The 16,119-nt window shown below is 38.6% G+C and overlaps 1 protein-coding gene across 1 annotated transcript in view; it reads right to left on the reverse strand.

The window, feature by feature from the left end:
• Positions 1-16,119, reverse strand: part of LOC306875859 (histone deacetylase 4-like) — a 194,973-nt gene that overhangs the window by 113,584 nt on the left and 65,270 nt on the right. The window contains exon 3 of the mRNA XM_079426607.1: positions 12,811-12,879. Coding sequence (XP_079282733.1) covers positions 12,811-12,879 — 69 coding nt within the window. The remainder of the gene's footprint in view (positions 1-12,810; positions 12,880-16,119) is intronic.

Raw genomic sequence — 16,119 nt, forward strand, 5'->3', positions numbered from 1 at the left:
CTCTCAGGAATGATTGGATTGTCCACTGGATTAAGAATTCTGTGAAAATTTCAGTTTGTCCCACACTGTAAAAAAAAAAACAATTGTTTCAAAAAGTTGTTTCAACTTAAAATAATTTGTTACCCCACTGACTTAACATTTTTAGTTTAAATATGTTTAGACGACTTTCAGACGAAGAAAGGAACCATGACTTTTGGCAGTTTTTCTGGAGATTAAGGCATAATACAAGATTTTTTTCATTTTACAAATGGTTATTGAAAGCAAAGATGCTACAAAATGCATATTGTAATTTTTACCCCCATGAAGTTCTTTCCCATAATCACTGTCAAGTTCTGCTGTATCAATATCACGGTTGGTTAAGACACGTGTTGGGTCAAACTCATGGTGCGGTGCGTTGGAAGAACCCAGCCCTCTTCAGTCTGCTCAGGCTCTGCCGCTTTTGTTCGCTCACACTCGGATGTCAAAACAACATCAATGGCTTCTGCTGCGAGGAGCACGTGGGAGGAAAGACCTCATTCATATTTACTCAGTCCCTCAGGCTCATCACGCTCTCTCTACCTCTCGCAGCTGAGGGAGTAGGTGTGCTGCTCCATTAGCCCACTGGTGTCTTCACTCAAGAGCTCCAGTCCCCTGCGGACCCTGGCCTGGCCAGGCTGCGTAACCTCACTGGCTTTGACCAGAGGCTTCATAGATGCTCAGATCCTCTCTCTCTCTCGGCTGTCAGGAATGATGCGGGTGAGGTAGAGCGATGTACAGTATGAGCATGAATAATACAGAGAGTAAGTACACAGATGCAGGGAGGCTTTTAAAAGCAGAAAAATAAGGCTCTCATATTAAGAAGAGCAAATGATGGTCGTGGTGGCATAAAAAGCACAGAGATGAAGTCTTCTGCTCTGTGTTGTGAGGCTGGTAAAGTGCTCAGGATCATGGGACAGCCTTTTACTAACCCTACGCTGTGGATAAGTATACAGCGTGTTAAAGGGATCTGTGCTGCCTGGAAGCATAATCAAATTAAGCAAAATATTGAATAAACAAACATGCAAGGGGCAGGGACTTTGTGAGCCTCTTCAGAAATGTGTGGGGAAAGAAAGCTCATTTAACTCAACATTTTTTAAGAGCTAAATGAATGGATGGCATTTCAATTGGAGTTCGTCCAAATGTCCATTCATTTGCAGTATGGAAGCTGTCAGAAGTCTTAATGCGGAAATATGCCGATTAATTTGTGAGATAAGAACCATATCCGAGAACAGCTTTGTTCTGCAGATTTTTCAAGATCTTAATGACACCAAACAGAATCGCTAAAGCTTGGAGGACCTTTGCATTTTTCTTTCTTGTTTTATCAAAATCATGAAAATATATATATATATATATATATATATATATATATATATATATATATATATATATATATATATATATATATATATATATATATATATATAAAATTATTCTAATGGATTTGTATTTATTTCTATTAATCCAAAAACAGAGGTTAATATGAATTTACAATTTTTTTTTAAACTTACTTATATAAAACTCTATAACTAAGTTATTGTGTGTGTGTGTGTGTGTGTGTGTACACACATAGGTTTGTTTTTGTGAATTGTGGGGACTTTCCATAGACTTCCATAGACTAGTTTTTTAAACTGTACAAACCATATTTTCTATCGCCCTACACTTAAACCTACCCCTTACAGGAAATTTTGTGCATTTTTACTTTCTCAAAAAAACTCATTCTGTATTATTTAGAAGCCTTTTGAATTATGGGAACACTGAGAATGTCCTCATAAATCACCTTCTCCTTGTAATACCCATGTCATACAAATTTGTGTCCTCATAGGTCACAAAAACATGCACGCGCACACACACACACCTGTATTTTTTATTCCTAGAAAGCTTCATGGTTTTCACAATTATCTTTTAAATCTTCACGGACGGGGCTCATCTTCAAAGACCTGCATCCTGAATTGCAATCGCACAGAAGTATTACAGGCTCATTTGCTTCAATAGACAAATCCCCTGTTTCTCAGAAAGTGGAAAATGAGAGCAAACCCATCCTGCTCAAATGGCATACATCCAGACACGACAATGTTTTAAAGTAGTTTAGTCATTTTTTTTATATTTTCAGTTTTCACTTGACTAAGTTTAAGTTTGAGTAATTTTGCTCTTTTGTCATTTTTATTCATTTTCGTTTTTTAAAAATATTTCTAAATACACCTTTAATTTTTATGTATTATTATGCATTGTTTCTTAATCTATTTCAATATATGAAAACATACAATAGTTTTAGTTTTCAAGGCTATAATCACGTCTTGAACTTTTTTTTAAAAGTAAAACAAAAATAGGAAAATTCTAGGAAAGAAAATTCTAGGTCTAATTCTATTTGGGAAGTTAAAATGTGGAATTATCAGCAAGTAAAATGCACACATTCACTCTTATTTGTATGCCTAATATGTCTAAAATGTAAAACGTCTCATCACATTCTGTTAGAAATGACATGACAAATTATATCATATTTTGCATGTAAAAAATGGCAAAATTTATTTTCCAATTAAGAGTATTTTCCACCATTGGATATTGTCAGGTGTTTAACATTTTTTATCATAAAACAGTTGCCAAATATTAAAGGTTTTCCTCCACCTTAGCTCATTTTCTTTCAACGTTAAAACTAATGCTGCACAATTGTTTTTTCTCATTAAATATCCTGTTTAACTCAAAACCGCAGATGTAAAATGGGTTGTGATAGCTGTTTTGTGTTGAATATAATATGCACAGACAACTTTAAGTAGGTTGAGTTCCCACTAAAATCTAAACACTGTGGGGTTTTCAACATTTTCAGCTGTTTGTTTGAGTGGCCCAGCATAGCAACAACGGCTCAACGAGTGGCATGAAGAGTGGGACTATCTGTTGGAAGAACGGCGTAACGTTTGGGAAACCGGTTTACTAAATCAATTATTTTACAATTCCAGTTGGTGACACTAGAAGTGCATAAACAACACACTTCACTTTTGATTTACATTTACATTTACATTTATTCATTTAGCTGAGGCTTTTATCCAAAGCGACTTACAATTGCTATATATGTCAGAGGTCGCACGCCTCTGGAGCAACTAGGGGTTAAGTGTCTTGCTCAGGGACACATTGGTGTCTCCCAGTGGATTCGAACCCGGGTCTCTCACACCAAAGGCATGTGTCTTATCCACTGCGCCATCACCACCCCCATTTGGGAACGATTTGGGAACGAACTGCAATTTGAATTGACAGAAAACCACGGGTGGCAACTGTTCTCCTGCAGGTCGTAGAAAAGCCTACGGTGTGGTGTGGTGGATGGAGGCTCGTATTGATCTGCTCTGGTGCTGGCAACATTTAGAGCATTACGCAATGCTTCTCTAACAAGCCATTACGGTCAGTTTGACTGACAGCTGGACTCACAGACTTAGACTGCTGCAGAATGATACATCCGTCAATCAATCAAAACACTCAAGCTGTCAATCCATCAGCGGCAGCAGAATACACAGAGATTGATAGATGTGTTTATGCAGAACGGACACCATCATAGTCACAACACATCTGGACAGCTACATTCTGATTAGGAGGAACCAACTGCTCACACAAAAGAGAGATAGAGCAAACCGTTTAATTGACAGCTTGGATGAATATCACAAAACCTGGTTTATTTAATTCCAAAATTAATATATATTTTGCTTAAATAAAATAATGAATATTAAAATGTTTATTATTAGTATTAATAATATACAATTTTATGACAATTAAGGATTTTCTACACCCACCCCAGATTTTATTAATAATAAAAGATTAATATCAAATAAATATTGCTTTTACACCACAGAGATTGCTAATACTTTGAGACCAACTATTGATGATAGTTCTAGAACCAAAACCAGATGTAGATGAGTGTGTGCAAACTTAAGTCTACGAATGAGATCCATCAAGAATGCTAGTCAGCGCACCAAAGTCTGGACAGAATAGAAGTCTACTGCCTGCCGTCCGCTTCGCTTGGCAGCTCTGACCCGGACACGGGTGCCAAGACGGGGCGGATGGGGTGCCACATTCAGAGGGCCAGGCAGGAGGCATGATGACCATCTGTGAGGGCTGGCACCTGAACCAGCCAGCATTCTCCCTCCAAAAACCCATGTACTGTACACGGGTGACTTCCTCCTAAACCTCTGCCATCTACCTCTCACACCCTACAGAGCATTCTGCTGAAAAGACTGCTCACGGTGACTTCCGTTTAGGACTGGATTTTTCACTGAACTGGCTTGAGGTAAATAATGACACTATTGTCTTTTAGAGCTGCTTTATAGCAGAATCTGAATTGTCTCCATAGTTACGTTTCATTAATTGTTTTTGGTATTTACCTGGTTATCTCTGTGAAGCTGCTTTGACAAAACCTATATCGTATAAAGCGCTATCCACCTTATTTTTCAACGCGGAAGCAAGCTGTTTTCTGTGAATGTGCGAGACTTCCAGTTCATTAGCTGCTGTAGGGACCTGAAAATGGCTTTGAATCTCACTCATCGTATCAATTCATCAATTCATCGTATCAGTTTAGTCAGATCCACGTCACGTTCAGCAGCAGCAGCTCTTAAATTAAAATAATAGCAGCCAAATAACCTAATACCCCAGCTGCTGTGACATTTGTTAATCAAAGAACAAAAGAAAAAATAGCAAATCAATCATTAATTTTTTTTAGCTTTAAGGTTTCATCTATATTTAATTTAGAATTGAGTGTTTAAGTGTTTGGTATACTTGCCTTCCGTCATAAAAAAAAAAGGTGCCATTAAACAAATATTAAAAAATATACCGTCTTTATGTTGTTTCAACATTAATTTGAAGATTTAATATGAAATTATTGCAATATAAAAGTATATTTCAATGTTATGTGGGATTAATCGTGAAAAAATGCGCAATTAAGTAGTTTGACAGTATGTGTGTGGATACGTGTGTATAAAATTGATCAAAAGTGACATTCATCACACAATTTTATGAGAGATTTCTTTTTGAAATCTATTCTTTTCAATTTTTTATTCAGCAAAAAATCTTAAAATAAAAGTATAAAAATATTATGCACCACAAACTGCATTAAACAATAACAATAATAATGATAATAGTTTCTCAAGCAGAAAATCAGAAAAATGTAATGATTTCTGAAGGATCACACTAAAGACTGAGTAATAATGCTGAAAATTCAGCTTTGAATCAGAGGAATATTGCATTTTAAAATATATTGAAACAGAAAACAGGTATTTTAAAGTGTAAAAATATTTCACAAACTTACTGTTTTAGTTTATTTTGGAATAAATGCAGCACTGGAGAGCATAAAAGACTTCAAATTAAATTAAATCTTAATTCAATTATCTTAAATTAAAAAATTCTTACTAACCACAGGGTCTCCATGATTTTGGAGCTAACAAGATTTTGATCATACCACCCACCTCTACTTCATGAATCAATTGATCTCTCTTCTGATAATAAATAGTCTAAACTTGTGTCAGCAAAAGAGTCTTGGACAAATGCATTTTTTGGTGTTGAATCAGCAGAGAGTGAGAAATCGCTATGCAATATAGGTTTCATAGTAAGCACTAAAACGTGCTGAATTGTTGTAGGATTGCTCAGATCTGTTGGGGAAACAGTTAGGCTCCGCCCTCAGCCTCGGCCCATCCCGCCCTCTCAGCTTTAGCAGTGCTGGACTGACCTGGCCGGACTCCAGCCTCTCTGGAGCTCAGCCAGTTCTGAGGAGAGAAAAAGAAGAGCAGGAGAGAGAGAGGTGGAGCAGCGCAATGACCCTATTCTTCAGGGAGAAGCAGACAGGGAAGGATAGGGAGAGAAACTGAAAGAGAACTGCACCGTAAGCCAAACAAATCTTTCAGCCGCACAAAGAAACTGTCCCTATAGAGGAGACAAGGTGACCATGATCACTCCATAACTCTCAAAAACATCTTCATTATGCACATGACATTAGTGCTGCAATGTGCCACAAGTTTCATCTTCATCCCTTAAAACTCTGCATAACTTGATGGATGGAGGGGTGAATAGATAAAACAATGGATGGATGGAGGGGTGAATAGATAAAATGACAGATGGATGGATGGATGGACGGGTGACAGATATATAGAAGGGTGGATGGATGAATGGATGGATGGATATTCTTTAATTACAAACCAGAAGTTATACTGTATGTCATGCAAGACGACAAGAAGGACCAATCCAACAGAAGCAGTGAATCAGAAGGCTGTGTTGGGTTGATTAGCATACGGGTCACACCCATTCAGGAGCCCAGCTCTGTCCTGATGTCGTCTTATCTGTAGAGCTGTTTGTGTCTCTCTGCCTCTTAAGAGCTCATCTATAATTCAGTGCTCTAAATAAAGAGACAGCGCTGTGATAAAACACGAGTCTGGGAGCACCGGCGGACTCTCCAAAGCCATCACCCTAGGGCCTGAAGGAGAAGTGTGTGAGGATGCAATATTCCCATAGTTCACATCTTTCTGACAATATCGAAGCTATTTCTTGATAGATACTTTATGTACAGTATATACGCTAAAAGAGTAAATTAGAGGATCACACAACCACTATTGCCAAATAGATTTCAATAAAACCTAAAGCAAGAAGTAAAATACAGAAAAAATACATCTAAAAATAATCAAGACACACGTTTTCAGTAAACATTTTTGAGTGATGATGCAACCAAATAATAGTTTTGAGTCAATTCATTAAAAAATTTTTGAAATGACTCAAGGAAATTTGTTATAGCTACTGAAATTTAAAATGCATGGCTGTCTCTGGAACAGGCCCTCTCAACTTTACTGATGACTTAATGTATGATGACAGTAGCAGAATGAATTTGGAAGGGTACAAAACCATCTTGCCTACCAATATTCAAGAAAATGCCACCAGATTCATTGGGAAGTGCTTCATATTGCATCAGGACAATGACCCAAAACACCCTGCCAGTTCAGTCAAGGAATTTATAAGGGCAAAGAAATGGAAAGTCTTAGATTGCCCAAATCAATCTCCAGATTTAAATCCGATTGAACATGAATTTCACCAGCTGGAGAGGAGAGTAAAGGTAGAAACTCCCCAAAACAAGCAACAATTGGACTTGGCTGCATTAAAGGCTGGGAAAAGTATTTCAAAGGATGAGACCAAGAGTCTGGTGATGTCTATGGGTCACAGACTCACTGCTGTGATTGTGGATCTGTAACTAAATAATAGCTTTTAATCTTTTATATCTGCCTTATATTCAACTGTCCCAATACTTATGCTCACATCAATGAGTGGGAAGATCTCTAAAAGTGCTGTTCTTTTTACATTGGTAGCTAAACACAAACACATAACCCAAATTTTTAAAAACCGCGTTCACAAGCTAGAGAATGCAGGTTTGCATTTGACTCCATTCCACTGGGTCTAAGCAATAAAGCAGCAAAAATCATCTCCAAAAATGCATCGAATAAAATCGCTATAAAGAGCAGATGCATTTGTATGCTTTTTTGGAGAAGGCCGGTTTGGAGCTCAGAGGTGTGGGCGTTTAACAAGTCGCCAACAGCTCATCTTCATTTTCAATTCATTTTCCACCCTCGTAGCAGGAGATCTGCCCGGCACGTTTGTGAGAGCCAGTGCGCTTTCACAACCCCCTTCTGAGGAAGAGTGTGTACGAGCGAGCGAATTATGTGCGAATGCATGAAAAGGTCATAGCATTACTTCACCAGAATGTGTGTTTGTGTGTCATGTGTGCTGTCTAGGAGGCTTTAACACACACACACACATCAACCCACTACAGACTGTAAGAATAACACACTGATGACTCAAGCTCTCAGCAGACACACAGACGAAGACAAACATGCTTGAATGAACTCATACGAGGGCCATGCAAAGGCTGTCTAACAGCATAAATAAGACATAAGATAGACCGAGTATAGCACATGACATCAGCGCTCAGGACACTCAGACATTCAAGCAATTCGACATGTAAACAGGACGATTTTCCTAATGCACTTCACTCTGAAAATTTAAAGAGATCCACACATGAACATTTTGGCAATTTGAAAAACTCATGAGGTTTTGGAACACAAAAGGAGAAATTAAGTCCTGATTGATTTTACAATGCAATGCAATTGGATTGATTTCCAATTCAAAAGAATCATAAAAAGTAACACTGAATTTTTTCAAACATCAAAACAATAGCAGTTTCATACAGATTTATATATATATATATATTTTTTTTTCCATTTTAAAAGTTTATTTTAAGTTGTATTGATTGATTGATTGATTGTTTGAGCATTAGAATGTGTCCTGTTTAGGGTTGCAAAGATAACATTTTAGGATTTTTGAAAGCTTTAGGTGAAATTTTGGAAAGTTTTCTGGAAACTGACCTGCCCCTTTGTAACCCTAGTCCAGTTTAATTAAATATTTTCAAAACAACAAAAAAATTAAAAAAAACAAAAATGGGTTGTCGTCTTTGGCCATTATGATCTATGGTTTCTGTATCACATATACGATTTTTGCATAATAAAACATATATATATATATACACACATTTTTGTATATAAACATTTTTTAATTAAAAGTATAAAAGTTAATTTAATCAAACACTTTTCCATACCGTTTTTTCTCTCTCCTTATGCTAAAGAAAATGAGCTCTAATGCCTGGCATTTCATATAAATAGCTGCCTTTCTCCATGTTTACCAATTTTTTTTTTTTCAAAGTAACAGCACAGACCGCTTCATATTTAATGCTTACACGTCTCACACATGTTGAATAATGCATGAACCTGCATATGGTGGTTTGATATTGCGTATGTGCTGCTCCAACACCAGCATCAGACAAATGAATACATCACAACTACAGTCCATCCAGGCCAGAAACCCCAGGACTGGCTGGGAGTGTTATTGTCCAAAAACAGCAAGCATGCCATGCCCTCACGGACACATTAGTGAAGTGAAGTGAAGTGACATACTGCCAAGTATGGTGACCCACACTCGGAATTTGTGCTCTACATTTAACCCATCCAACGTGCACACACACAGCAGTGAACACACACACAGCGTGAACACACACCCGGAGCAGTGGGCAGCCATTTATGCTGCGGCGCCCGGGGAGCAGTTGGGGGTTCGGTGCCTTGCTCAAGGGCACCTCAGTCGTGGTATTGAGAGTGGAGAGAGCGCTGGACATTCACTCCCCCCACCTACAATCCCTGCCAGCCTGAGACTCGAACCCGCAACCTTTGGATTATGAGTCCGACTCTCTAACCATTAGGCCACGACTTCCACTGCTACTCATACATTAAACATGGTATAAAGTAACATCGGTCCCTTCTCAGAGAGCGTGTTTACAATCAATGATAATTCAGTGAGGAGGGGGAACAGGGGAAGAGAGACAGATAGAGAGGGAGAGTGAAAGAGTGGAAAGGCGCCGTTGGCAGTGAGCAGGTCTCCAGGCGAGACTTTCAGCACCATCTGTTTCCTGATCCGCAGCCCCAGTCCTAAACCCGGTCCTACACGAGCCTGAACCCAGCTGAAGCACCATAGAGAGGGTCTAAAACAGGTTATCAAGACAAACAAATCCCTCACAAATCCCCTAAAGTCCAGTTCAGCCTCAGACTATGAATAGAAAATGTGCTTAACGTTTCCTACATTTCTTGCCTTTATTTCAACCTTTCTTTCCTTCCACAATGCCTGTTGTTCACCTTCCTTCCCTTTCCTTTTCTTTGTTTTCCTCATAGTCTACCGTAGCATTCTTCAAACTTCATCCTTCCCGTCCTTATTCCTCGTATACTTTTATTCTTTATTTTCATCTTGCCTACTTTCCACCTTCTTCCTTTACTGCAGGATTTACTATAAAAGTCCCAGATTTCAAACTCTAGCCAAGAGAAAACCTACACGTCCAGCTGTACTTCTCAGAAATGAAACAATGTTGACTCCTTCAGAGATACTGTGTGTTCAACATGGACATTAACATGTTTCTAAGCTCCCGTGTGGTACCAGAGTCCTCAGAATTCAGCGGTCTGTGTGTGGCTCTCTGACCAGGCCAACATGTCTGTACACAGATGCCACGGTCTGTCTCGTCTCTTCTAGCAGGAGCAGAGGGAAACCACATCGGGCTAACCAATGTGTTTGTGGCTAGCCAGCAATCCACTGCTACTCCAGATCCAAGAGGAGAGCGAGAGCACACACACAAATATATATAATCATATATTCTAGTTAAACTGCCTTGATAGACAGACAGACAGACAGATAGAGAATCACAGACAGACAGACAGACAGAGAATGACAGATAGACAGGCAGAGAATGACAGACAGACAGACGGAGAATGACAGATAGACAGACGGAGAATGACAGATAGACAGGACGGAGAATGACAGACAGACAGACAGACAGAGAATGACAGACAGACAGAGAATGACAGACAGATGGAGAATGACAGACAGACCGACAGGGAATGACAGAGAGACAGACGGAGAATGACAGATAGACAGGACGGAGAATGAGACAGACAGAGAATGACAGACAGACAGACAGACGGAGAATGACAGACAGACAGACAGACGGAGAATGACAGACAGACAGACAGATGGAGAATGACAGACAGACCGACCGACAGACAGAGAATGACAGACAGGCAGGACGGAGAATGACAGACAGACAGGACGGAGAATGACAGACAGGACGGAGAATGACAGACAGACAGAGAATGACAGACAGACAGAGAATGACAGACAGACAGAGAATGACAGACAGACAGACAGACAGACAGACAGACAGACGGAGAATGACAGACAGACAGACAGAGAATGACAGACAGACGGAGAATGACAGACAGACGGAGAATGACAGACAGACAGAGAATGACAGACAGACGGAGAATGACAGACAGACGGAGAATGACAGACAGACAGAGAATGACAGACAGACAGACAGACGGAGAATGACAGACAGAGAATGACAAACAGACAGACAGAGAATGACAGACAGACGGAGAATGACAGACAGACAGAGAATGATAGACAGACAGAGAATGATAGACAGACAGAGAATGACAGACAGACAGACAGACAGATGGAGAATGACAGACAGACCGACAGGGAATGACAGATAGACAGACGGAGAATGACAGATAGACAGGATGGAGAATGACAGACAGACCGACAGGGAATGACAGATAGACAGACGGAGAATGACAGATAGACAGGATGGAGAATGACAGACAGAGAATGACAGACAGACAGACAGACGGAGAATGACAGACAGACAGACAGACGGAGAATGACAGACAGACAGACAGATGGAGAATGACAGACAGACAGAGAATGACAGACAGAGAATTACAGACAGACCGACCGACAGACAGAGAACGACAGACAGGCAGGACGGAGAATGACAGACAGGACGGAGAATGACAGACAGACAGAGAATGACAGACAGACAGAGAATGACAGACAGACAGAGAATGACAGACAGACAGACAGACAGACAGACAGACAGACAGACGGAGAATGACAGACAGACAGACAGAGAATGACAGACAGACGGAGAATGACAGACAGACGGAGAATGACAGACAGACAGAGAATGACAGACAGACGGAGAATGACAGACAGACGGAGAATGACAGACAGACAGACAGACGGAGAATGACAGACAGAGAATGACAAACAGACAGACAGAGAATGACAGACAGACGGAGAATGACAGACAGACAGAGAATGATAGACAGACAGAGAATGATAGACAGACAGAGAATGACAGACAGACAGACAGACAGATGGAGAATGACAGACAGACCGACAGGGAATGACAGATAGACAGACGGAGAATGACAGATAGACAGGATGGAGAATGACAGACAGACCGACAGGGAATGACAGATAGACAGACGGAGAATGACAGATAGACAGACGGAGAATGACAGATAGACAGGATGGAGAATGACAGACAGAGAATGACAGACAGACAGACAGACAGACAGACGGACGCATAGATATATAAAATGATAGACAATATACATACATATTTAATAAAATAAAGTTTTAATATTAAGTCTCTGTGACATCGGGATCATGTATGTTTGTCAGCTGTTTTTCCACTGCTTATGTCTGATAAACTTCTCAGGTTATTGTTTCAAGCGCAGCATCATATACGAGATGAGTCAGACTCCATATCTCTGTGAAACTGCACCAGGCACAAAAACAGTCATTTTGTTCCTCATATTTACATTTTAATGACGTAAATATACACCACAAGTCGCCACACAGTTCTAGAGAAAAATAAACCCTAGACAAACTTCCGATGGTACATTTTTCCACTGAATTCAAAGTTGTTAAAGAGACACAAAAATGAAAACTATCAATTTTCTCATCCTCACATCGTTTCAAATCAAGAAGACTTTGATTTAAAACTGTTCATCATATAAAACAATGGCATCACTTCACAAGATTTGGATAAAACAACATTATTTATATGGATTTATTTTATTTCATTTTGGGTCTTCAAAGTTTTGGTTACCTGAACTTTCAATGGAAATAACATTAAAAATAATTTTAAAGATTAACCAAAGTCTTTTGGGTTTGGAACACAAATCATGACAGAATTCACATTTTTGGGTGAACTATCTCTTTCAAAAACCCGTAAAAAACACCTCCACTTCTACTGTGTCAAAGCAGCCAATCAGATGCTCTTATTCAGCAACCCTGTTTGATGACCTATGACCCTTGGCTATGCCAACAGGGAAGCCCACAGCTGACTGGACAACACACACACACACACACACACACACACACAAGACTTGGTCCTACCAGGAGGAATGTGATTGACTCCAGATGGCTTCAGAAGTTCCAGTGGCTGTTCTTTACTGGGAAGTCCATCTGTGGGAGACAGAGAGAAACCATTCCAACTGAGAAATGCTGACGATCAGGGATCAGCGTAAGTCATCAGAATATTGTATTACAACTCTGCACACAAAGTACATATGCAACATATGGACCATTGCCAGGGAAGATGCCATATTTTGAAGCAAATTGACATACAATCGCTGTCTTAAAGGTAACAAAACTGTCTCAATTTACTGTAATACATGCTCCTAATCTCATTATGCATTTATGCACCACAAAACAGATTCTCTTTGTAATTTTGCATCGAAAACATAACTTTTCACCTCTGATACAGCTTTCATATCAAGTCCCAGATGCTTTTTCTCTGAAGTTTCACTCAGGCGTATTTTCAATATTCTACTCAACTTACTGAATGTAAAATGTACGTCTACCTCTTAAAGCCTACCTTTTATTTGCATCGGTTTAAATCTGGCATCTACCCTGAGAAAGGTCCACCACGCACATGAAATGAACACGCAACAGATTTCCTAAAGCAGGATTTGTAATTATGTGGAAAGGCAAAACAACATTAGTCGGCATGATAACTCAGCTATAAATAGCCTAGATCTCTAAAAGAGGAGGAGAGAGAGAAACGCTCACTGCAGGATACACAAACACACACAGGAGCACAGGAACCATAAAAACCACACATCTCATCTCATAATAATCCACCAGAAAAAAGGAAGAAAGTGTGCACAGGGGGAATCTCACTAAACCTGTTATATAAACAAAACCACATTTTTTTTCATATTGTGACATTAAGACAATGAAGCAGTTCTTAAGCAGGTAATGTGGGGGAAAAAAATACTATAAAAAATCTTATAAGCAGTAGTTTTTGTGGGATTGCTTGATATATTGACAAGAATCAGCCAAGATTTGCCCTTTTTATTATGATTCTCAGCTTTGACTGATTGCTTTTTTTCAGCAATTGTGTGTATATCTTAGTAGGCAGATACTAATTGCACAATATCTATTAATATTATAATATTATATTGACCAATAGCTACACTTATATATACATTTATTCATATACATATTAACTACATTTTAAAAATGAATAAATCTTTTAATGTGAAATGTGAAACATAACTTTGTGGCATTCAGGCGCATTCTCCTCAGCTGCAATGAGTTTGTGTATGGCAGCACCGAGAGCAGCGATTAATCTAGCAGTAATGAGCTTCAGATGCACTTCACACGAGTGAGCTTCCTGACATACTGACCCCGAAGTGTCTCACACCTACTCGCTAAAGACTGACAGTGAATCACAGCCTCAGAGAGAGAGCGAGAGAGACGAGGAGTCGAGAAGAAAGAATTCAAAGACTTCACACAATTTAATTCATTAGACATTCCAGTCACAGTCTCGCCAGCGGCGGCAGGCGGTGACAGGGCTCAGGGTCATTTCCACGGATCAACAACGACGTCAGTTCCTCTGAAAGTGAGACCGGAGGGCTTTACGCCTCAGTTTGCACAGAACACTGCAGAGAAGACGAACAACCATCTCAGAAAATCTAGAGGGGCTCACCGAGAGACGTTCGTATTGTGTTGTTGCTGCATATCCACTTTTTCTACCCCAACATCACTTCAGTAGTCACTTCTACCCCAATCTGTACTCGAACCTGCTTTGAACTGCAGAAAGACAGGAAAACATTGCCACACAACTGACAATCAGATCATGACGAATCATCTCTGCTGTGTGGAGGTCGAGGGCAATTCTGTGCAGAGCTCAGTGCACGGCCTGTGTGATAGGAAAAGTGAATTTTCCAGAACAAAACACTCAGGAATACTTTGTTCTGGTCTGGAGACAACAACGCACACATTTGCTCAGTTCCTTCCCAAAATTTGAGGCACTGGTTAACAGTGTTTCCAACAGAATTATGCTTTTACAGTAGCCTCCAAACACCTTAATATAGCTTGCATAATAAAACTACAAAGAAAAAATATTATATATAAGCTTATATATATAATGAAATGCTTTTACAACTAAAATGGAATAATAGAAGAAAATAAAAAAAAATTTGTATATCTATTACTGTGTTTAATGATTATTGATTTCAGACTTCGCTATAAGAATAAAAAAAGATAATAAAATAAAATTTAATTTAAATTTAATTACAAATAAAAGAAAATAGCTTTTAGATGGATTGATGGATACTTACAATAACAAAACAAACCATGGTTGGCCACTTTGCATGTCCTCCAGACAGTCTCAACCCACCAAAGATGGGTTTTCTTGTCCAGAATAAGCTGTAAAATGGATCACACTTTATGACTATAATCAAAAGCCTATATAGTCAAAGGACTACCAAAATAGAAACGAGAGCCAAACCTCCACACTCCCAGCCTCAACTACTATCAACCGATCTGCCTTCACACATCTCGACTTAATCATATCTGTGGATCTGATTGAGTGACAGGACCCGAGCGACCTCATCCATTCATGTAATACACACAGCGGCTCAGATAAGAGCTACACTTATCCCTGTGAATTCAGATCAGAACAGAGAGTATCAATCATCCGCTGATAAGAGCCGTGCACAGAATACTGCAGTCAAACCCAGGCTGTCTCTGAAAATACGGCTGCAATTACAGATTATTTTGATCAACATGTTCAAGAACTATTTTCTAATATTTTTTTTTAATTAATCAGATAATTTTTTTTTTTTTAAATGTAATTATTTCAAATAAAATTTGGATAAAAAACCAGCTAAAACAGTTCAAATCAAACAAAAAAAAACATACAAAAATATGTAAAAACATATTTATAAAGGTTTTATATATAAAACAACAATTTTATATTATGCCTTTTTTATATTATTTTATTTTGGCATAATGATAAATATAAAATCACCAATTTAAAAAATATTGATAAATATTTTTTAAAACATTTTTATAATATTTATAAAAATATTTAAATCATCGATATAAAAATCACCAATATTTTTTAATTAAAAACAAAATTAAATTAAAAATTCATACAGTATGTATGTGCCTTTGTGTGTCTGTAAGATTATGATATAAATTGTGTACAACAATTGTCTGCCAGCTTTACAACCGTGGATAGTTTAATAATAATGTTACAGTTTAAATCACTAAATTATAAAAACAAGATCTGACTGACTGACAATGAAACTTGGTGCAATTTTCATTATCAGTTATTTACCTTTGAATTAATTGTTTCAGCCCTACGCACAGGATTATGGGATTTCACATTAAGTTATGGGAAACATGCCGTCT

Source organism: Barbus barbus, assembly GCF_936440315.1.
Source record: "Barbus barbus genome assembly, chromosome: 10".
In the NCBI taxonomy this organism is placed as follows: Eukaryota; Metazoa; Chordata; class Actinopteri; order Cypriniformes; family Cyprinidae; genus Barbus; species Barbus barbus.